This window comes from Dendrobates tinctorius, unplaced genomic scaffold, assembly GCF_039654945.1.
Source record: "Dendrobates tinctorius isolate UK_male_01 unplaced genomic scaffold, ASM3965494v1 ptg000028l, whole genome shotgun sequence".
NCBI lineage: Eukaryota > Metazoa > Chordata > Amphibia > Anura > Dendrobatidae > Dendrobates > Dendrobates tinctorius.
Genome location: NW_027361696.1, coordinates 60,372,871 through 60,396,988, shown reverse-complemented (window position 1 = coordinate 60,396,988; position 24,118 = coordinate 60,372,871). Strand labels below are relative to the sequence as shown.

At 42.6% G+C, this 24,118-nt stretch overlaps 1 protein-coding gene and 1 long non-coding RNA gene across 3 annotated transcripts in view; one reads left to right on the top strand and one right to left on the bottom strand.

Annotated features, from left to right (window-relative positions):
* Positions 1-20,671, bottom strand: part of NECTIN2 (nectin cell adhesion molecule 2) — a 100,475-nt gene extending 79,804 nt beyond the window's left edge. The window contains exon 1 of one of the 2 annotated variants that reach the window (XM_073570805.1): positions 20,414-20,671. In XM_073570805.1, the coding sequence (XP_073426906.1) occupies positions 20,414-20,453 (40 nt within the window). In that variant the 5' untranslated portion in view covers positions 20,454-20,671. The remainder of the gene's footprint in view (positions 1-20,413) is intronic. The other variant, XM_073570806.1, reaches the window with a different exon arrangement.
* LOC141085442 (uncharacterized) lies at positions 19,846-23,520 on the top strand. Its single transcript, XR_012231310.1, has 2 exons — positions 19,846-19,906; positions 23,261-23,520. It is a non-coding gene; the product is annotated as an uncharacterized lncRNA (long non-coding RNA).
* The last annotated feature ends 598 nt before the right edge of the window (positions 23,521-24,118 follow it).

Sequence of the window (24,118 nt, the reverse complement as noted above, 5' to 3'; positions counted from 1 at the left end):
ATACCTTTGGCACTAGCAGATGTGCCATTAGTCTTTTGAAATCTCACAACTTGTTCATCATTAAAATGGTCTCAATAGCAAAATCTACATCCCATTTTTTATAGGTTTGTCCTGTGAAACGGGTATGAAGATGAGGTACTGTTCTAGAGTGGCTTGGGCTAGGCCTTAAAAAGATCCTGTTTGATGAAAACAAGTTAGACTCATCATTTATCCAGATGACAGCAGGAATTTTGCCCCATTAGAACGGAGTAATTGACTGGACCACCCCTACATTCATGCTCCATGGGGCTGTGGGAAAAAAAAAAAAAAAAAAAAAAAAAAAAAAAAAAAAAAGCAGATTCCAGCTCTCGGCAGCTGTCAGAGCCCAATCAATCAGCAAGTTATAAACTCTCATATATGGGTATGGATAAAAACTTGTTTTCACCAGACACTAACTTAAAAGGGGAATCTGCCAGTAGGATCAATCCTCCTAAGCCACCTGCATGGGAATCAAGGTCATAGGAAGCTGAATAAAATGACACCTTGATATCTGATCCACAGAAATCCATATTTTTCTAAGTTAATTTACATATGTAAAGATCTGTGTGTTGGACTTTGATATCCCTGACAATCTGCCTCCAGAGCTTATTGGAGTTACCAGTGTGTGAGACATGTAAATCAAGAGAGCAGACTATCAGACTTTACATGTCTCACACTGGTATCTCCCCCTTCATGTAAAATAAGCTCTGGATCTCAGTGAGATCTAGATCCAGCCCTTAGATCTAAACAGATCTTAACAGTTAATTTGTATATTAAGAAAAATGTGGATCTCTCTGGAATAGGATAACATTATATTCAGGTTCCTATGACCTACATGTCCATATAGACAATTTAAGGAGGGTGGATCCTATGGACAGATTCTCTTTTATAATGCATTGGCAACTACTCACTTTTCTCTAGAGCTGCAGTGTGGTCACAATGAACAAAAAACAGCTAGTCAGCGGGTTGGCGTCCAACATACAGATCTAATGCATCTCGGTGTCAGAAAAATACTAAAAAAATAAAGATATACGATGATAGCAGAGAAAAATAAAGGCATGTAAGTGTCATGTGTGATCTTTCCCAGAATATACAAAGCTGTAGATGGAGGGTCAGAATGCAAAGCCTGTATGAGGTCACCAGGAGTAGTAGATTTTGGCCCCCCTCCACCCTTTAAGCACTAGTGACCGGGTGGGACCTTTACCCCTGCAAACCTCTACACTCCTGATTGAATCATTTGTTGTAGGTTTATAATAGAGGAGTCTGGGTCAGTAAGAGTAAAATGTCTAACCCATCTACACCTAGGTATTCCAGTGCCAGGAACCTGGGTATGCCAATGGGCAACGGCATCATATAAAAAGGTGACCTCAGTGTGACGACAGCAAGTCACCAGGACACCTTGTTGAATACTTGAATCAGTGTGTATCTATTATATACACACACACACAAAGGTCTGGAACGAGGCTTAAAAAAGGCGTAATAAAGTCTAGAAAAATATTCAGGATTGAGAGTCCTCAGTAGTTGATACCTTTTAATGGCTAACTGAAAAGATGGTAATACATTGCAAGCTTTCGAGACTACTCAGGTCTCTTCATCAGGCTAGACTAATACAAAATCTGAAGTCACATATTTATGCACAATACAGCCTAGAAAAAATGCAATAGATAAGACAAGTGACGTGAAGCAGAACTATCAATATGGGAGAGGGAGAAACATAAATATAAACATTGGACCAGTTCATAGATAAGGAGTCTGGATGTTTTATGGTCCTCTGATTGGGGTCTAGTTCTGTGTTGCCCTGCAAGGTTTTAAAAGGAAATTCCTTAATTGATGTAAAAAGACATAAATCCATGCGACACATTCATTCCAGCACTGAGAGTGTCAAAGTTCGTCATAAATTTGTACTCCCAAACTCGTCTCTCTATCTGAGATGTGAAGTTACCTTTCAATACCAGTAATTTCATATCCATGCTGCTGTGATCAGGGATACAGAAATGTTTTGCCACAGGTAGATCCATTCTTTTTTCTCTTATTGTGTGACGATGAGCATTCATGAATGCTCATCGTCACACAATAAGAGAAAAAAGAATGGATCTACCTGTGGCAAAACATTTCTGTATCCCTGATCACAGCAGCATGGATATGAAATTACTGGTATTGAAAGGTAACTTCACATCTCAGATAGAGAGACGAGTTTGGGAGTACAAATTTATGACGAACTTTGACACTCTCAGTGCTGGAATGAATGTGTCGCATGGATTTATGTCTTTTTACATCAATTAAGGAATTTCCTTTTAAAACCTTGCAGGGCAACACAGAACTAGACCCCAATCAGAGGACCATAAAACATCCAGACTCCTTATCTATGAACTGGTCCAATGTTTATATTTATGTTTCTCCCTCTCCCATATTGATAGTTCTGCTTCACGTCACTTGTCTTATCTATTGCATTTTTTCTAGGCTGTATTGTGCATAAATATGTGACTTCAGATTTTGTATTAGTCTAGCCTGATGAAGAGACCTGAGTAGTCTCGAAAGCTTGCAATGTATTACCATCTTTTCAGTTAGCCATTAAAAGGTATCAACTACTGAGGACTCTCAATCCTGAATATTTTTCTATCTACTGGCTAACACGGTACAAAGATATACATCTTTCCTGTAATAAAGTCTAAACACCTAACCTTTAAGTCAGCCAAGCCAGCTTCTAACCCTGACATCTGGCTTATGTCAAAGGCTTTGAAATCCTATAGATAAAGTTACTGTATAAACATACCACAAATCACTGTAGGTGAAGATTGGAATGAGGGCAGTGCCCCGGCACAAAAAACCTAACAAGTCTACTGGGAACATACATTCCTTCACCTTGGTTACTGAGCAGACTACACACAAAAAAAAGATATATTTCATTACTTTACAACAAAGGCATGAAATCCTGGGGAAAATTTCATGGTACAGTAAACAAAGGGATCTAGCAGAAGCTTAAGAGACTTTACAGAATGAAATAAAAAAAAATTCTTTGCTTACACAAGAAAATATTAAAATGGGTTCTTGACTATCACAATGGCACAAGTCATTTCTCGAGATCCCCCCTGACTTTATAGTAAGAATGAACACAAGGTGGTCATCTTTGGTGGCCTGAAAAACAGTTATGAAGGTGTAGTTGAGGTTTCAACATGCTGTACATTCTCTTCTTATGGTCTTCTGACGTGACGTATCAGTTATGCTACATCCTCAAAGGTCAACCGTCTTCCTCATCCATGTAGGTCCAAGTGATTGATTATCCCTTCGCGCTACAAACAAATTTGTCTAGTATATCCAGAAAAGCAAGAGGAACACAACTTGACAGGTTTGACCAAGTTTCATCTTATTTTATTCCTACCATTACTTGAGATTGGTAGTATTACAGTAGCTTCTCAACTCAATGTTGATTTTGCATCAAGAACTGATCAAGAGGAATTAAACCACTGACTGGTTTTGTTTCTGGAGGAACAGATCATCTAATAAATTATCTGTACCGATTCTAATTAGATCTTCTCCAGCCTATTCTTCTTACTCAACAAGTGCCACCCATGAGTAACCAAACTGACAACATGATAGGCAAAGAAATTCTTGATCTATGAGACAATCAAAAAAGAAAACACAGGGAGAACAATGGCTAAAGAGGACAGGGCGTCCACCCCAAACACGGCCAACAATTTCTACAGAGGAGAGTGTCCACACCAAAAACTCAGCCACAATTACACGCACATCTCTTGTCGCACGCTGCTTGCCTCCACCGGGCTGACACCTGTAGAATACTAACATGCTGATTCTTTTCTCAAACAGAGAGAGATCGACCTCTGGATGACAGGACGGCCATGGAAACAGCACAGAATAGCTATTTATAGAAGAGAAATCTAGAAGCTGTGGCCTACATGTCTACCTGCCGCACAAAAGAAACCCGAAAGAACACAATGATCCCTTTATAACGAGCGTCTGACATTAGACACTGTTTTACTGTCAAATTTAGTGAAAAAGCAGATTATAGAAAACATCCAAACCTGTTAAGTTACAGATCCCAAGGTGGTTTTACCACAACCGACTGCAGTAGTTACTCGAGTGCCGAATGTAACACCTGGCTACAGCACTGCATGGATTGGGTAGTTTATGAGTCCGCTCTATATAGGCAGTGTGCCAGTTGAAAACTAGACCGAGGGTGCCCCAAGGAAACATGGGCTCTGGTACTTGTGTGGGACTGCCAAATGCATGTGCCAAAGCACAGTGGGGGGGGGTGTCACTAAGCATCGAGCTGTTGTCAAACTACAGAGCCAAGAATGCTGGAAGTTGCAGTTTCAGACCACTACTGTAAAGTCATATGACCAATGGCTAAAGGGTCGAGGTCTGGACCTCACTTCTTATGCATTCCTCCTAGAATACGCCTTTGACCTCTGTATTAGAAATATATAATCAGAGCTTATATAAAGCTTCAGTCACAGCATCAAATGTACAACTCCCTCACTAATGCTATATTAAATACTTCGCCAGGAAACTAATGGCCTGTACAAACGACAAGAAAATTAGAATAAATCTACCAAGTCATAAACTGATCGACTCATTCTAAAATAAACACCCCGGACTCAAAAATACTCATAGAAGTCACTGCCGGTAACTACCAAGTAGCTATATAAACCATTATGACCTGTCTCTGACACAGTCGAAATGCCAGCAGTTACTACCCAGCAATTATGTATAACCGCTGAAAATGTAGTCTGGAATAGGAGGAAATACAAAGAAAGGTTTCACCGAGCCAAGGAGCAGGGCAGGCACTTATCAATAGTAACAAGTCTCTGACCCTCCCTACCAAGAAAAAGTAACAAAGAAAAAAGCAGAACCAAGACCTCCGACAAGGCAAAAGAAAAATAGTATACTCTTAATTGTCAAATAAAAAAGTGTTACGTTTACGACTCAAGCAGACCACCGGCCACGACTCCATACAAAACACACTTAGCAAGGTCCTTATAACACTTTAAAGAAACAAAGTCTCCAGTTTCCACCTTGCAAATACATATTAATGGCGTATTTTTTTGGTAGGGTCAGGTCTTGGAAAAATAACTCCTAAATGAAATCCAAAGAGTCACATCAAAAGGACTATTGTGACAAGAAGCAACAGTCCGGATCGAAATGTAGAAGGTCATTATGGCTTCGCTGCACCTCTTAGAACATGCCGATCTGTCTGGTCCAACAGCCAGCCTGTGTAATGACTTCTCAACCAAGACCAAAAACATGTTTGCGTGAAGTGAAAAAAATCATAGCAGTCTAATCCTATTAGACATCTAGAAACTAGGCAAATGAAGATAGTGGTCAATGGGCTGTCCATACAGATGAAGAGCAGGTAAACAGAGGTTAGACATGGCTGAATTGAGAATCAAATGATTCTTAAAATTTAGAGTAAACACCACAGGTGCCCAAAATACCAGAGAAGTGACATGGATGACAAGACTGGACGCCGGACATTAAAGGCACCAGCAATTGAATTGGTCATCTCTAATAATCCTCACTCCTCTTTTTACCTTCATACTGAATCTCCAACATGCTTAGGTAACATATCCATCAGGTTAGCCTTCCAAGATATTGTTCTAGAGCTTGCTAGAAGTCTGACCAAAAGCATATGGTGGCCTTCTAGACTCCTTAAAAAAAGGTTTGAAAGTCTCAGCACACCGAATTCTCCCAAATCCTTTTGGAAAGCAGAACTTCTAAAAAAGTTTCTTCAACTCAGTTGTTGGATTTATGGAGGTTCTTGTTCTTCACTTTGTCTCAAACTTAGGATCCTCAAATAAATGTTGAAAAACTTGGTCAAGATGGTTGAAATGGGTATTAAGCCTGCAGGACAGGTTTTGCTAGGATTAAGAGAGAATTAGGGACCTGAATAGGGAAAGTCAACAAAGAAAGTTTCACTTTACACCTCACACAGGTGATACTTTATATGGAGCAGTTCAAAGGGAAGTTCAGAAATGTCAACTACAGTAACTGCCACTTTAATCCCAGATCTAATGTCCATACCAGGTAAAAGTCTTTTCTATGGCTCATTTTAGGAAGGGGGTTTTCAGGTTTTGGAAACCTAGGGAGCATTTTAAAAACAAGTAGTAAAACTTCTTGAAACCATCTTTTTCTTTTTTATCTCTAGAGCAAAGTATTTCCCAAAAGCTAGTATGGTCCACATGGGATCCAGCTCACAGGAGATCCCTTGACCTCATCAAGTATCGATTCGCCACATCTAGATGCAGTCATATGAACTAAGTCTAGAGTCCAATGTTTGGCCATGCTAGAGAACTACAAACCAAAAACAAACAACCCCAGAGACACAAAAGGGGCTGACAATTCCAACAGAGGGTAATATACCAAAGCCTATTGTGTTGCAGTATAAATAAAATCACAAAAAATAGCACAGGTGCATGGTGTATTTCAAGCCATTTCCTGGAGGAAACGTAACACATGGGAGGAAGTACTTGACATCTGGTGGCTGCATCATTGGACATTCTATGCAATGCAAGGAGTTAACCAGAGCCAGTAAACCTTAGGATTCCTCTCCCACTGCATGAAGCCAGAGCTCTACACTCCAGAAATGAAGGTGCTACAGTCATCAAAAATCAAATTCATCTATGGTGAATCTGTACGATGACCAAAAGAAAATTTAGTAAAGTAGTGTTAAAACTGTGCCAAAAGGAATGCTTACTGCATCAGCGGCCATTATTAGTCACATGGCTGGCTTGGTGCGTGTCCCTGTAATCCGCACTTATCCACACATTGCTGCATGCTTGATCAGGCTCTAATGACTTTCGTGCAACAGTGATTATACTACAACCTGTGCCAACTCATCCCAACTATACGTATAATAAACTTGTCAGGTTATTAGGACATCCCTGGTCCAAGTGCAAACAGAGGTTCTGTCTCCAGAGAGATCCAAGTCATTATGTATTCCTTGGGTTGACAGAATAATCAGCTGGCACAATGTAATTCTACATGTTCCCTGCAAATCTGCAAGGTGCTGGCAGTCTTCTCCAATGCAAACATTGAAAGCAACAGCAGCCAAAAAAAAAGCTTCATAAGGGGGTTGTCCCACTCAATAGTTAAAAATGAAGAGGGTTTGGAGACAAAAGAACTAACTTTACAGTTTACTTATTGAAAACCCTCTATATTCAGGGTTTATAGTTCTTTACTGCTCAATGCCCTGGTTTCTGGCCACCTTAGCGTGGCCAATTTCCAAAGCAAGGAGTGAGCACTTGCAAGTGCTTCTTTGGATTGATTGAACCCAGACAGCTTAAGTGTGTCTCCAATGACTGTTGGCAAAACAGGCATGCAAGAGCACAGATCGGGAAAGTGACACATCCAAGCTGCAGGTCAAATCATTAGTAGTACACCAACCCCGGCAACAGAGAATGTGCACACCCTCTTTAAATAATGGGGATGTCCCGTCTTTCTCAGATGGCAGGATTAGCTAAAAATATAAGCAATTCTCTGTTCGGGTCGCCACACAAGGAGAAGTGTATTCCCCAATTGTGCGCCATTTATTTGACTTTAATCAGAACCTCTCAACACTCGGAGGACATTGCCGTAATACCCGATGGTTGATACTCGTCTAGAGTGGTAGAACTTACCCTTAAAATTCCACATTAGCTCACTCCTTGTATACAAGGTCACCGAGCAAGGAGAAAAAAAAAAAAAAAAGTAAATACGTTTTTAATTCTCTGGAAGGGAAACGAGATACGCGCAGGTTGTACGGTTGCATCAGGCTTTTCCATTCCAGATGCAGACAGGCCCCATTCATCAAAACAAATCAACAAGGTGAATTTGTATTCTGTGCGAGTCCAGCTTTAAATGGATTAACTGGCAACTTTGGAGGAATGCTTTCGGCCTGGTCATTTAGCCAGAGTTTCAAGAAAACAGTTAGAAACAGAAGCAGGCCAGGCTTTAACCGAGCCACACAGAGTACGACCTGTGCCAGTCAAGCCCAAGCAATATAAAGTCTGAAGAGCCTACAGAGAAAAGCGGGTCCCCATAGTGGTGCTAGGTTACGTCCAAAACCCTTGACTAATATGACAAGTTCATGGTCCCTCCCCCCAATTGGCTTCATCTATAGACCCCAATGCATTGAACGTGTGCTCACGATATCTGCTACGCTCTTACATTTGGCATAGCCAACATGTCCAGGATGCGGAAGTCAACAGTGGCGCATACCCTTTACCAAAGTGTAGGAGCCACATCTTTTCCTACATACGTATTACTCTAGGCAACGTTTTGGGAATTCTTACTTTTGGATGAAGTTTTCGTAAACCCCTTTAACCTTTTATAGAAAAATGCAGGAAAAGTCAGCTCACCACAGTAGTCCATCTTGATGTCCAGCTTGCTTAATGGTATTCCGCACAGACAAGGGTGAAGCAGCCACAGCAGAATCCAATAAATAAAGGTGATGTCCAGCGGATAATTAAAGTAAAAATTAACTTTCAATGAAGAAATGGTTAACATTCCATATAAGTAATGTATGTCCAGCACAATGCACACACTGGCTCAATGCCACTAATGATCGACGCGTCTCGACTTTTAAGTCTTAAGGCCCCGTTACACATAACAATGTCCCAGCGATCCGACATGGATGGGATCGCTGGGATATCGTTAGACAGCCCCAGTGAGCAAGCTGGTTTCTAATGTAAACATCGGGTATCCAGGAGCCACGGCTCTTGGACACCCGCTGTTTACCTTGGAAACCGACGTACACGCCAGTTTCCAAGGTAAACATCAGGTATCTAAGAGCCGCGCAGCTCCTGGATACCCACGTTACGCCGGTTTCCAAGGTAAACAGCGGGTATCCAAGAGCCGCGGCTCCTGGATACCCGATGTTTACATTAGAAACCAGTGTCTAGCGTTGCTGATCTCTCACTGCCACACGCAGCGATGCGTGCTGGCCAGCGGGAGACCAGCGATCAAAAAATGGCCCTGGCCGATCGAGCACAATCAGCGATACCTGGCAGGGGGGACGGTCGCAGATCCCAGTCACACACACAGCGATCTCGCTGGCGAGATCGCTGTGGCGTCACAAAATCAGCGATCTCGCTCGCGAGATTGCTTTGTGTGACGAGGCCTTTAGTCATGATCTCTTTCCTTTAACCTTTTGTTCTAGTATTTCACTAAATTTGCAGGGACCATTTGAAAAGGAAGAAAGGGCAGTCCTGGCAAATTCCTGTTTGCAGCCATGTTCCTAGCCTGCTGAAGAAGGTCAAAGGCTAAAGACCACCCCATGTCTCCCAATGCGGCACCAATGTGTTGTCTAGGAGACTTCTCTTGGCAGCTTCTCATGGAGAACAAAAAGGATCATCCATTGAAATTCAGAAGGTCGGATCGTTCCTCCTCGCGACATCATCTGTTGGGGGGCTGTCGACCAATCCTGATGATATCGAATGCATCGGCAGACTAACATGAATGCAGATTGTACATAACCCAGTGCTGTCGTGCCTTATATTTTGCTTCCCAATTGAAAAGGGGGTCTGAATAACCAGTGCCCAATTGTGGGTGCAGAGGTAGTATCGGTCGCTCTTTTGGGATGAGTATAGTGGTGGGATACACTGGTCCCAAGGACAGTTCTGTCACACAAAGTGACAACTGGTCCTAGAGGGCCCATTATTTATGATTGGGGGGGGGGGGGGGGTACTTTGAATATAAAAGTTGCATTTGCACTGGACCTCCTGATTTTTGCAGATTTACTCAAGATTGTCAAGAGTAAACCCTCTGGAAATTATCGGGAACATAAACTATGCAATATTGTAACATCCGCTTTATATAAGGCTCGCTTTGTTTTTTTTCTCCATGTGCCTACAGATGGCCGTACACAAACAGATGAGTAATTCTTCAATAATCACTAGTGTTATGTAGGGAGCACGCTCGAATTAAAACACTCATCTAACTGACTGTTTCCGAGCGGGGTGAACTCTCACTGGCACTCGATAATTTCTCCTTTATATCTACAGTACACCCTCTTCTTCCGCTGCCTACTGTAACAAGGATAAAATCCGAGAGCAACAGAGCGTAAATCAAGAGCAAAAAATAGACGGAGAAGAAGGAAGAGATTGTAATAAGAGCAAAAAATGATAAATGAATAGGAGAAAGAGGGAGGAAGGGGAGACGAATGAGGGATGGGCAACAGGGAGAAGTATGAAAGAATAAAATATGAGAAATTACAAGAAAGGAGAAGGGAGGCAGGACACATGATACAGAGAGAAAGCGACATCAGGGGCAATGAGAGGGGCAAAGATGTACCTGCTGCTGCACAGTGGAGGCGGCCATTATTATTGGCCACACATGGCAGCTACTGACCCATTCAATAGAGTCCTCACGTTAATGAGCTACTGTATATAGTAATTAGTGGGAGTACATTAGGCATACAGTTTATTGATAGGTCCCATTATATAACAGACTTTAGCGAGAAAGTAATAGAAGGGAAAGAAAGAAAGAAAGAAAGAAAGAAAGAAAGAAAGAAAGAAAGAAAGAAAGAAAGAAAGAAAGAAAGAAAGAAAGAAAGAAAGAAAGAAAGAAAGAAAGAAAGAAAGAAAGAAAGAAAGAAAGGGAACATATATACAACATTTGTATTGGTCTCATTCATTTCAAACAAGATGTTTATGTGGTCAGGTCTCCAAAAAAAAAAAAAATAAAATAAAATTCCGAGATTAACTATAGTCACACTTTAAGCTCCCTCCCATATCTGTTGGGGTCAAGTCATTAAAGTCTTATGGGAAAGTTGTAATTCCAAGTAATATGGTCGCCTCCTGGATGTTTTCAGTCTGCAAGATGTAGGAAGAAGTGATGGCACATAATGGTAACCAAGCCAGTCATGTTTTTGAGTGATGTCTTTAATCCTACACGGGGGAGGAAGAAAACAGACCGCATGGCAGAAGTGTACTTTGTGTTCTTGTAGTCTCTGCCAGTCCTTGGCAATTTCTTTTGAAATAAGGTCTCCTCTATATCTGCAGGTCTTTTTCTTGCTGGGGATTTATAGCAGATGAAGTCAATAAATAACATTTGTCCAGAACACTGAGAACAGATTGGAGATGATGAAAGGAAAGTAGGAGGAGAACAATACTCATTTCTTAAAACTTTATTTGTCCAGTCCTAGTTCTTTTGTATTTGCAGATACCAGAGGTTTAGGGCATCTGGATTGTATACAGTCGACATATATAGAGGCAAAGATAGAAGCCTACCATGCACCCTCTGCACATGACTACTCTGAAGTCCCAAAGTTTTGAAGTTCTACTATTGGATGAGACATTATTGAAGCAATAGAGTGCGTTGTGAAAGTATTTGGCCCCCTGGAACTTTTCAACCTTTTCCCCATATATCATGCTTCAAACATAAAGATACCAAATGTAAAGTTTTTGGTGAAGAATCAACAAGTGGGACACAATTGTGAAGTTGAACTAAATTTATTGGTTATTTTAAATTTTTGTGGAAATTCAAAAACTGAAAAGTGGGGCGTGCAATATTATTCGACCCCTTTAACTTAATACTTTGTTGTGCTACCTTTTGCTGTGATTACAGCTGCAAGTCGCTTGGGGTATGTCTCTATCAGTTTTATACATCAAGAGACTGAAATTCTTGCCCATTCTTCCCTGGCAAACAGTTCAAGCTCAGTGAGGTTGGATGGAGATAGCTGAAAACTGCTGTTCACAAACTCTTTCCACAGATTCTTGATTGGATTCAGGTCTGGACTTTGACTTGGCCATTCTAAAGCCCCCGTCACACATAGCGATCTCGCTAGCGAGATGGTTGCTGAGTCACAAGTTTTGTGACGCAACAGCGATCAGCGACCGGCCCCCCTGCCGGGTATCGCTGATCGATCAGGAAAGGTCAGGACTTTTTTTTTGGGTCGTTGGTCTCCCGCTGGTCAGCACGCATCACTGCGTGTGGCAGGCGGGAGAGCAACGACCAGCGCGCTGGTAACCAAGGTAAATGTCGGGTTTCTAAGCAGCGCGCGGCGCTTAGAAACCCGATGTGTACCTTAGTTACCAGCTCCCTGCATCAGCGCGCTGGTAACTAACGTACACAGAGATGCCGTTTGACAGCTCACCAGCGATCATGTAGCGACACACCAGCGATCCTGACAAGTTGATATCATTGTCGGGAATCGCTGGCGAGTCGGGGCCCTAACACCTGGATACGTTTATTTGTGAACCATTACATTTTAGATTTTGCCTTATGTTTGGGATCATTATTTTGATGGAAGACAAATCTCTGTCCCAGTCTCAGGTCTTTTGCATACTCCAACAGGTTTTCTTCAAGAATGGTCCTGTATTTGGCTCCATCCATCTTCCCATCAATTTTAACCATCTTCCCTGTCCCTGCTGAAGAAAAGCAGGTCCAAACCATGATGCTGCCACCACATTTGACAGTGGGGATGGTGTGTTCAGGGTGATGAGCTGTGTTGCCTTTACACCAAACATACCGTTTGGCATTGTTGCCAAAAGTTCAATTTTGGTTTCGTCTGACCAGAGCACCTTCTTCCACATGTTTGGGGTGTCTCCCAGGTGGCTTGTTGCAAACTTAAAACTACACTTTTTATGGATATCTTTGAGAAATGGCTTTCTTCTTGCCACTCTTCCATAAAGGCCAGATTTGTGTAGTGTACGACTTGTTGTCCTATGGACAGACTGTCCCACCTCAGCTGTAGATCTCTGCAGTTCATCCAGAGTGGTCATGGGCCTCTTGGCTGCATCTCTGATCAGACTTCTTGTTTGAGGTGGAAGTTTAGAGGGACGGCTGGGTCTTGGTAGATTTGCAGTGGTATGATACTCCTTCCATTTCAATATAATCGCTTGCACAGTGCTCCTTGGGATGTTTAAAGTTTTGGAAATCATTTTGTATCCAAATCCGGCTTTAAACTTCTTCACAACAGTATCACGGACCTGCCTGTAGTGTTCCTTGGTCTTCATGATGCTCTCTGTGCTTCAAACAGAACACTGAGTCTATCACAGAGCAGGTGCATGTATATGGAGACTTGATTACACACAAGTGGATTATATTTATCATCATTTGTCATTTAGGACAACATTGGATCATTCAGAGATCCACAATGAACTTCTGGAGTGAGTTTGCTGCACTGAAAGTAAAGGGGCCGAATAATATTGCACACCCCACTTTTCAGTTGTTGACTTTCCACAAAAGTTAAAAATAACCAATAAATTTCGTTCAACTTCACACTTGTGTCCCACTTGTTGTTGATTCTTCATCAAAAATTTACATTTGGTATCTTTATGTTTGAAGCATGATATGTGGGAAAAGGTTGAAAAGTTCCAGGGAGCCGAATACTTTCGCAAGGCACTGTACTTAGGAGGAGATCTCCATCAGTGGGAACATTTTATTTTTTGCACTAAACTAAGCAAACTAATTTCCATTTATACACGAAAAAATGAAAATAGTTATTTCTGTGATATTGCTTTAGGAGCGGTGCACTACCTCCCGCTTTTCTGCGTGCTCTCGATAACTGACAGTTGTTATCAGAGACATGGTTAAACCACCGGCCAAAATTTTGTGCTGTCCCATGCTGCAAGCTGAAGCCAGGAGCTCAGACTCCGCTTAGATCCAGCGCTGCAGAGGTGGTCGGTAATCTACCCAACAAATGAATGTAGTAGAACTTAAAAAAAAAAAAATAATAAAAAAAAAAAAAATTAAAAAAAAGCAGATGGAATTTTATTATTGTTTAAATAAGGTTTAGCCTACACCTTAATTTTTATCTTTGTAGTCAAAGTGCACAAGGATGTATCCTGACGTTGCATGGCCACCGTCATAAGGACATAGATGTGCAGGACATCTCCAAGGAAGACTGGGTTTGGCCAAAAGGGAGAAAGAAAACAAAAAGAATAGGCCCTTTATTTTACCTAGGGAGGAGAGCAAGGTGGACAGAAAACCCAAAACATGGTCTTGCTAGATGATTTTTCTCCGGAACTAGCTGTACACCTGTATAGGTCCCAGTACAATAAGAAGGATACATTCACACATCCATGTCTCGATCACGTGCTGCCCATTTTTAAGACGGCCATAAAAATGACCCATTGAGTTTAAATGGAATCCGTCAGCCTTTTTTTGCCATGTTATCTCAGAGGAGCATGATGTAGGAGCAAAGACCCAGATTCCAATGATGTGTCACTTACTGAGCTGCTTGCTGTAGTTTTAATAAAATCCCTGTTTTAATCTCCTGATTTGTGTATAACCCACCTCCCACACCACTGGTTGGCCACTTTATGCCTATGCACAGTGCACACAAGTCAGCCAGTGTTTGAGACAGGGTTACACAGCATATGACAACTAGTCCTGTAGCAATTATCTCTTGCTGATAAAACACAGACTTTATCAAAACTACAACAAGCTGCCCAGAAAGTGAGACACAGCTGGAATTGGAGGTCTCTGCCCCTAAATCACGCTGCTCTCAGCAGGTTTTTACGCAATCTGACGGATTCCCCCTTTTATGAATCTGTGCATGTGATCAGACTTCTTGTATGTCCCATATTCATCACTCAATTTTTGGCAGCTCAAACGCTGTCATTCTACTCTATCGGGACCATACAAATGAAAAACAGAAGATGTCCATTTAGCTGAAGCTTTAAGTGCTAAATGTGGTGGGGAAGAGAAAAAAAAAAAAAAAAGGGGGTGGGGATGTGAAGAATGTAAAAATAGTACCTCTTTTGCCACACTGTGATGTTCAAGCTCTAGGAATGCAAGAAAATTAGCCAGGAAGTGACACCAAGTGTATTGCCACACCCCTAATGCACCTCCAAGATAATTTGCATGTGGTTTCAAAGCTTTATTTCTCAGCACTGGCTTGTCAGATTATCGACTTGGTCTTCTCTCGGCTTTGTGCAGTGGATGATTTTGCAAACTCCCCTCTCCCGCTCTCTGACCACAATCTTCTTTCATTCTCTATAAAGAACTGCCAGGCTGCTCAGGTCACCCCCACTGTCCAGACTTATAGAAACATACAGGCCATTAACACCCAGAAACTTCTGAAGAACTTGCAGTCTTCATTGGCCCTTATCTCCTCCCTCTCATGTCCTGATTCTGCATTGAAGCATTACAATGAAACACTTCAAAGTGCCCTGGATGAATTTGCACCCCCTATAAATAGAACACCACAACACAGACGGCGACAACCCTGGCACACGGTGCAAACACGTTTCCTGCAGCGGTGCTCCAGGTGCGCCGAACGTCTGTGGAGAAAATCCAACCTACCCGAAGATTTCATCCATTATAAGTTTATGCTCAGAACATACAACACTGCCCTTCACCTCTCAAAACAAACCTATTTCAACACTCTCATCACCTCACTGTCCAATAATCCGAAACGTCTCTTTAACACTTTTCATTCTCTACTCAATCCAAGAGTACAGGCCCCAACCAGAGCTCCGAGCTGACGATCTGGCCAATTACTTCAAAGAAAAAATTGACCAGATCCGACAGGAAATTATCTCCAAATCCCCTCATACCATGCACTGTCCTCCCTCCCCCACTGCATCTAACTCACTCTCTGATTTTGAACCAGTCACAGAAGAAGAAGTAAGCAGGCTCCTTGCATCTTCTCGCCCAACTACTTGCACCAGTGACCCATTTCCGTCACATCTCCTCCAGTCCCTTTCCCCTGCTGTCACCCCTCACCTAACTAAAATATTTAACCTCTCTCTCTTCTGGTATTTTTCCCTCCTCATTTAAGCATGCCATCATACATCCACTACTTAAAAAACCATCCCTCGACCAAAACTGTGCTGCTAACTATAGACCTGTCTCTAATCTTCCCTTCATCTCTAAACTCCTGGAACGCCTGGTCCACTCCCGTCTTATCCGCTATCTCTCAGAAAACTCTGTTCTCGACCCTCTCCAATCCGGTTTCCGCTCTTTACACTCCACTGAAACTGCCCTCACTAAAGTCTCTAATGATCTGCTAACAGCTAAATCAAATGGTCATTACTCCATGCTAATTCTCTTGGATCTCTCTGCAGCATTCGACACTGTGGATCATCAGCTCCTCCTCACTATGCTCCATTCCATTGGCCTCAAGGACACCGTTCTCTCCTGGTTCTCCTCCTATCTCTCCGACCGCTCCTTTACTGTTTCTTTTGCCGGTTCCTCCTCCTCTCACCTTCCCCTTACTGTTGGGGTTCCTCAAGGATCGTTCTAGGCCCCCTCCTCTTCTCCTTGTACACTGCCCCTATTGGTCAAACAATCAGTAGATTTGGTTTCCAGTACCATCTCTATGCTGATGACACCCAATTATACGCTTCTTCTCCTGACATCACACCAGCCTTTCTAGAAAACACTGGCGATTGTCTAAACGCTGTGTCTAATATCATGTCCTCACTATATCTGAAACTGAACCTGTCAAAGACTGAACTCCTGGTGTTTCCTCCATCTACTAATGTACCTATACCAGACATTGCCATTTCTGTGTGTGGTTCCACTATTACTCCCCAGCAACATGCCCGCTGTCTTGGGGTCATACTTGATTCCGAGCTTTCCTTTGCCCCCCACATTCGATCACTGGCTTGCTCTTGTCATCTGCACCTCAAAAACATTTCTAGAATTCAACCTTTTCTTACTTTTGACTCTGCAAAAACGCTTACTGTTTCTCTTATTCATTCTCGTCTCGACTATTGTAACTCTCTTCTAATCGGTCTCCCTCTTACCAAACTCTCCCCTCTCCAATCTGTCTTGAATGCTGCAGCCAGGATCATATTCCTCACCAATCGTTACACCGATGCCTCTACCTTGTGCCAGTCATTACACTGGCTACCCATCCACTCCAGAATTCAGTATAAACTTATTACCCTCACCCACAAAGCCCTCCATGGCTCAGCACCACCCTACATCTCCTCCCTTGTTTCAGTATACCACCCTACCCGCGCCCTCCGTTCTGCTGATGACCTGAGGTTGGTATCCTCAATAGTCAGAACCTCCCACTCCCGTCTCCAAGACTTTACACGTGCCGCGCCAATTCTTTGGAATGCACTTCCCAGGTCAATACGATTAGTCCCCAATCCCCACAATTTTAAGCGTGTCCTGAAAACGCATTTATTCAGACTGGCCTATCGCCTCAACACATTAACCTAACCTATCCCTGTGTGGCAGAGCCAAAAGTTTTACCATAACCAGGTTCCCCAGCATCATGTTCCCACATGCTTTCTGCTTCCATTAGCCCTCTGTGTCTGTACTGTTACACACTTAACATTATGGCTGGTCCATACAATCAGGGCAACTGTTACCACCCACCTTTCGTGTCTACCTCTTTCCTCATAGACTGTAAGCTTGCGAGCAGGGCCCTCACTCCTCTTGTTATTTGTTATAATCTACTGTATGTGATTATTGTTATGCTGTAATGTCTATTGTCTGTACAAATCCCCTCTAAAATGTAAAGTGCTGCGGAATATGTCGGCGCTATAAAAATAAAATTTATTATTATTATCACAAATCAGGTATTTTTTTGTAATGTTTCACTAGTAGCAATAGAAAAATATTCTTGGCAGATTCCCTTTAAGTCTCCCTGTGCTGCCCACAGATAACTGGGACTGGTTCTGCCTTACGAAAATCAGCAAATACATAAAATCCCATTTACACCTCACAATTTTGGAAACCGTCGTCATCCGCGATCACATACGCGCACCACATTTCCAGTGTGCGATCACTGGAGTTCTAGAAGCAAAAAAGTCAGATGTTCCCTTTAAAATCATTGACTCTGGGCGATCGGAAGAGAATCTGAAGCCAAAGTAGCACCGCAACGTTCTGAGTCGATGCCGTCTGACGATACCTTGTAGGGAACCGCAGGGAGGGGTTTTATTACCGGTCAAACCAGAAGTGCAAAGTTTCGGTTTAATCTGTAACCGTTCGACTGGCACTTTGTTTTAAAATTTCAACAAACAATATGCATCAAACGTAAGTCCGGACTGAATTTTTCGAGGATCGGATTCTTTAAATTAAAAACGCCCTATTGTGTGTGAACGCGGTCTCAACCCAATCGTCACCTGTTGCAACAGTATCGAGTTGGTGATAAATAATTCTGCAACACTGTCTCGGATCATTAACATTTTAGGTTAAAAGTTTCTCATAGAAACCCAAAGGCTCATTCTCCCTCCCCAGAAAGAACTTCCTTACAACAAAGAAACTCAATAACTAGTATCGGTGAGAGCGCCTGGCCCCTGGGGGATGGGGCAGCGCAATCAGTGCCAGGGCCGCTGCTCCTAGTTGGGTGTGACAGGCCTCACTGTATACAAGGGACTGTGACCTCAGGGGGGTTTTCTGCTCTCGATCCCATATACAATAAACTCCCCTTGGAGATACAGCCCAGATCTCCCCTCCCCCCATATCTAATTATTACCCATGCATTCCCAGAATTCCAGAACAGCACAGACCACTCACTTTATACAGCGAGGAGATGGTATAATGAGGGCAGAGCTGGAAACTGCAAGAAGCAATGGAGGACAGAAAACCCAGACTGCCCAACTAAAGCTTATTGGGTCCTCGCTTTTATTGCATTATCGCTTCATTTCTGACTCCATGAAATCCTATTACCTGATGCCATCTGCTTAAGTTTTTTAGCAGCTACAACTCATCCTAATTGGAGATATATATATATATATATATATATATACACACACACACACACACACACATACACACACAGTTATGGGGACAATGCCTGCAATTTTACCGAGGACCTCAATAGCAATGAGACGTTTAGGCCACGTTCACACAGTCAGTATTGGGTCAGTTTTTTACATCAGTATTTGTAAGCCAAAACCAGGAGGGGTGACGGGTTTCTATTATACTGTTCCTCTCCCGAGATAGAAAATAAAAGCTGATCAAATACGTGTGAATGTCGCCTTGGAAGGAGCTACAGACTTCGCCATTTGCTACCTGGTCTCCCAGATTTTGCAGTTATCGCCGCACCTTTTAGGGTGTGTGCATCCGCACTGGATTTGGCCCTGCGGACCGGCAGCAGTTTTCCCATGTGATGTACAGTCCAATGTTATCCTATGGAAAACAAAAGCGGAAAAATCCGCGTGGAAACGTAGCGGTTTATTTTCCGCAGCATGTCAATTCTTTGTGCGGATTCCGCAGCGTTTTTACACCTATTCCATTATAGGAATCCACAGGTGTAAAAAACGCAGGGGAAATCCGCAGAAAAAACACTGGCATTCCGACCTGCGGATTCCACGTGGAAAAATCTGCACACGAATCCGCAACGTGTGCACATACCCTTAGAGATTTGGGCACACTTTTGGAGCTCAAAACACACTTTGCCTATTTATTTGTGTTGTAAAGACACTTTGCTGTTCAACCTTTCGAGCGTTTTTCTTTGACTTTAGGAAATATTACAATCTGAGAGAGAGTCCTAATTGGCCAACACCATACAAACGATATGTATATTTTTCATTTATGAGATGAGGAACTTTACAAAACAGCCAAGTTTCCAAAAGAATAAATAATACAAATTATATACACATGATGTGCACCATAAAAAAAAAAAAAAAAAAAAAACCCGGAGAGTCGCAGCGAAACTGCATTGTGTGAACGCGTCCTACTACTCTATAGAATGCTTGGGAGTGGGACCTATCCAAAAGACGTAGATCTGGTGGTTAAGCTAAACTAGGAGTAGAGGTCCCCTAACTTTACGTACACAGTCTGTATACAGTATAGGTATGACCATCCTCATCACCAATAACCAATGTACTTTGCACTTAACCCTGCGTGACCCAGAATTAACCCCTTCTACAGATACTCCCTACTCTAGCTATAAAGGAAGAAAATCCAGTTCCTTTATACCAGTTTTCTACTAAAACAAGGAAGCGAGAGCCCCTTAGCTGAGCTGTCATGGAGAGAAAAGGTCAGTATATACAGGAGGAGTTTCACAAGAGATGGCTGGAACATGGAGGGTGTGTATAGGATCAGTCAGGTATTTACGGGCAAAGTCCGAGCCCAAGTCAGTCACTATATCATATATAGTAGTGAGACACCTATACAATGGGAATACAGAGAGGATAGAAGACTGGAATACATGTATAGATCGAATGCAGCCGTACTAAACACCAGCATCAGCCTGAGGTGTAACAAGAGTCAATATTTACCTAAACCTGATACATTGGAACAATGGTTAATAAACAAAGACAAATTGTTAGATAATAACCTGCAGCCCCAGAACCTATGAAGCAGGGGCTCCAGGAGGGACTCAGGATTGGAAAATAGGAAGAATAGATGGGAAAACCAGGGTAGGGCTTCATCCAGGTAATACCACAGTGAGAGGCCACATTACAAGGGGGAAGTTTAAGGCTTAGATCAGCAGGTGATGTCATGGAGAGCATAGGGTGGAAATCCACAAGAGCTGTCACTATACCTGAGCACAGCAGTCCCAGCAGACAGAAGAAAGGCAGCATCCTGCAGGCACTGTGTGTGCAGCTGTCTCTTGGTCAGCCTGCTGTCTCTTTTCTTCCTCTGTGTGCACTCTGTTGCTTGTCCTCCACCTCCTGGCTGTGGCTCCTGCAGGAGACTGTGGCCTCCTTCTCCCTCCAGTATCAGTCACCTTCTCCCTCTTCAGGGCTTTGCACTGTGATGTGGAACTGCTCCCAGCTGCTGACGTCACTCCTGTACTATTATCATACTAGACCCCTCCTCCTTTCACCTGTTCATCCACGGATTAACCCTCTCCTTCCCTCGCAAGGCTGTGGAAATCTAGGACACTGCCTGATCTGACATGCACAGAGAGGACAGCCCTGGATCTAATGAAGTCTACAGCCCTGCTGCTGCTCAGTGTATTGATATAAATGTTAGTGTCCTGGAAAAGAATGCAAATCCACTGTAAAAAAAAAAAGAAAAAAAATTTTTTGTTCTTCCAAAGAGGAACCGGACCCTTTTGGGGTCATCCCTCAACTTTCCCAAGCTGGTGAATGGCAAGTTGGCAACGTGTTCCCTTTTTCTGCTTCAAATCTAGGCTGCTTTGCTTCTTTAAATCTAGAAAAGGCAAAAATAACTAAGGACTAGCGCCATTACAGCTTTCGACCAGAGCGTATACGGACCAATTTTATTCAGTACCGATCAGATTGTTTTTTTCTCAAGCCGACTCGGCAGCGTAAGTCGGTGCATGGAAATCATCAGACTGCACTCAGATGGCATCAAAGTGCAATCCGATTTCTGTGCACTGACACAATGGAGGAGATGGAGAAATCTTGTTCTTGTCATCCGAGAGAATCGGATCACACTAAGCTGACTGATTAGAGTTTTACTGGAAAGTCGTTACTATATAATCGATCCGATTCTCTTGGAGGAAAGAATATATGGTCGTCTGACCTCGGCCTTTAACTTATTTTGCCCCCCAGATTCCTGAAGAGCAGTTCTATGCCGAGCCTTAGGAGACTTACGTGTATGTCCATTCTTCTGGTGGCTTCTGTTTGGAAGCCGCCATTATGTTATATGTGGAATTAAAAAATGTCCATAATGACATCAGAAATGATGGTTCCCTGCGTTTTCCCGAATCGTTTACCTATGGTAAAAATGATGTGGGGACGCTGGCGTCTAACAGATCTTAGGCTCTGATCACGGTGGCTCAGTGGTTAGCACTGCAGCACTGGGGTCCTGGGTTCAAATCCCATCAAGGACAGCATCTGCAAGGAGTTTGTATGGATTTCCTCCCACACTCCAAAGACCTACTGATAGGGGATCTAGATTGTGAGCCCCAGTGGGGACAGTGATGATAATGTCTGTAAAGTGCTATGGAATATGATGGTGCTATAGAAACCCAGCATAATAAATAAAAGTCGCCTCTGCAATGTGGCTTACAATTATTAGGAAGTCACAATGTTGTGACAAAGCCATGGCTTTCGCAATGGAGATGCTAAAAAAAGTCTTAGGCCAGGTGCTGACGAGCGTATTTTTGGTTCAAGTGTGATCCAACAGAACATTGGATTGCACTTGGACCAATGGGGCCGTGAAGATGTCAGATTTTCAGACTGTCCGAGTAACAAATCACTGCATATTCGAGTCTAATCTGATATTCGGATCGTGCAAGTTAATGAGTCAGTGGACTGCACTCGGATGGCATCTGAGTGCTGTCCGATTTCCACAGACTGATACAATGCAGACTTTTTTTCCTCCATTTTCTCCTCATCTGGGAAAATCGGATCACACTACGATCAGAATGTGATTGACATTATCGACTCATTTTTCCTGGATGAGAGAATCTATGGTCGTCTGCATGTTAGCGAATCTACAACCGATGCTCCAATCTGATCTTGATGGGAGGGCAGCCAAGGTATCCAGGTATATCTAGGGGAAGGGATGAAGTGTACGGATGAAGTGGCTGGGGAGGAGGACACACTATGTATGATGAGTTATTACCCAGTGGAGGACGGTGGAGCAGGTACTACAAGGTCTGAGATGATTTATTGATTGGTTTCGTAGTTGACCTAAGTGATCAATAAATCAGCCTCAGTTTTATCAGCTTAGTGTGAGCGGCCTTTCCTTATCCATCCATCTATTATCTATTTCTCTATGGGGCTGTCTGGCCAGTGAGCGGAAATCAATATGGAAAGATGGATGTGGATTATGATGAAATATTCCATATTATGTAGAATTGACCGGGCTGCACGTTAGTTACATTTCTTGATTCCATATGTAAACTGCCACATTGACGTGCCGGATAGACGAATATTAATAATCTGCCGATCACCGTTGTGCCCACGGGTCATAGCGCCGAGCATCTGAATGTGGTGGAGATTCGGTAAGAGTGATGGCACATATTTCCTGTCCTGTTATGGCACAGTCCGGGGCCAGGAGGGCATTCCGGCCCGAACTCAGCAAAGCTGGCCAGTCCGGGTGCTAGAAAACGTTCCGTAAACCCAATAGGAGGCTTGTGCCACTTGATGAATTTGGTGCTTCTTTCGGCTGCTAAAGAATTGTTCTCAAATCCACTTCTGTCGTAATTTATACAATTTTTCTGGGGTAAATGATGATGAATTATCCACCAGGGCCTCCTCCCCACGAGGCTCAACAAACGTTTTGAAAAAGTTGGCCAAGACTGGAGTAAAAACGGCAAAAGTTGGAAAATTCATCGCTCGACGTGTGCAAAAAAATTTGCCAAAATTTTGGCCAAAATTGATAAATCGGTGACCTGTATCTTTAACTAATGCACGCCTACAAAATAATGCATATTCATAAGGAAAGCTTTTACCTTTGTTCTCCAAAATAGATTGCGGATTCCATTGTGACCCAGCAGAAGACCATGACCACGGCAAACAAGTCGCAAAAACTCCAACCGTTTCCAACTTGCTTGTTTGCGATGCATCCCTATTCGTTTGCATTACGGTGTGACGTAGCAGCGTTCTTTAGCCACCCGCCCCGCGTGGATCCAAAATCGGCCATGTTCTCAGGATCCCAATTTTGACAACCCCTTTGACGTACAGTTTGGAACAAATAAAAAACCATTCTTCACATTTATTTTCTCATAAATTGGCTTCGGGTTTCATTATAAACAATAATTCTAAAATGTGACAGTGACATTTTGGTTAAATGCCGCTAAGCTGTCATTTAAGAAAGAATTATGAAAGAGGAGGCAGATTCTCTGTGCTTTTCACCAAGATATTAATTAACTGCAGCGTGAAGTGTAGGAAGTGTATAGACATAACACACGCGAGTAGAGCTGAGATTTTCATACCTGATTGTGATATTGCAATGTGTCATCTGAAACTTTACATAGGACTGCCAACTAGAGAGAGTGCAGGGTTAGTAGATCAGGGGAAGACCCATGATAAAAGAAGCTTCACATTACACCACTGACAACCTGCTTCCTTCTATTTTATAGAGAATTGCAGGAGATGGCCATGACTGACGTAAAAAAACTCCAAAAGTCTCAACATTTTTTCGCAACTTTAAAATCTGCAACGTTTCAAATAAATTTTCCTCCAGAATTCTGTTGAAACTGCTGAATGAATCAGGTCCTAAGTATTTTTCTTATTTTAAGTCTTTTTTTTTTCTTTGTTGTTGTTTTTTCTATGAATTAACTTTTTCCTTACTCATTACATGTTTGGGGTGCAGACTACTTTTGTAT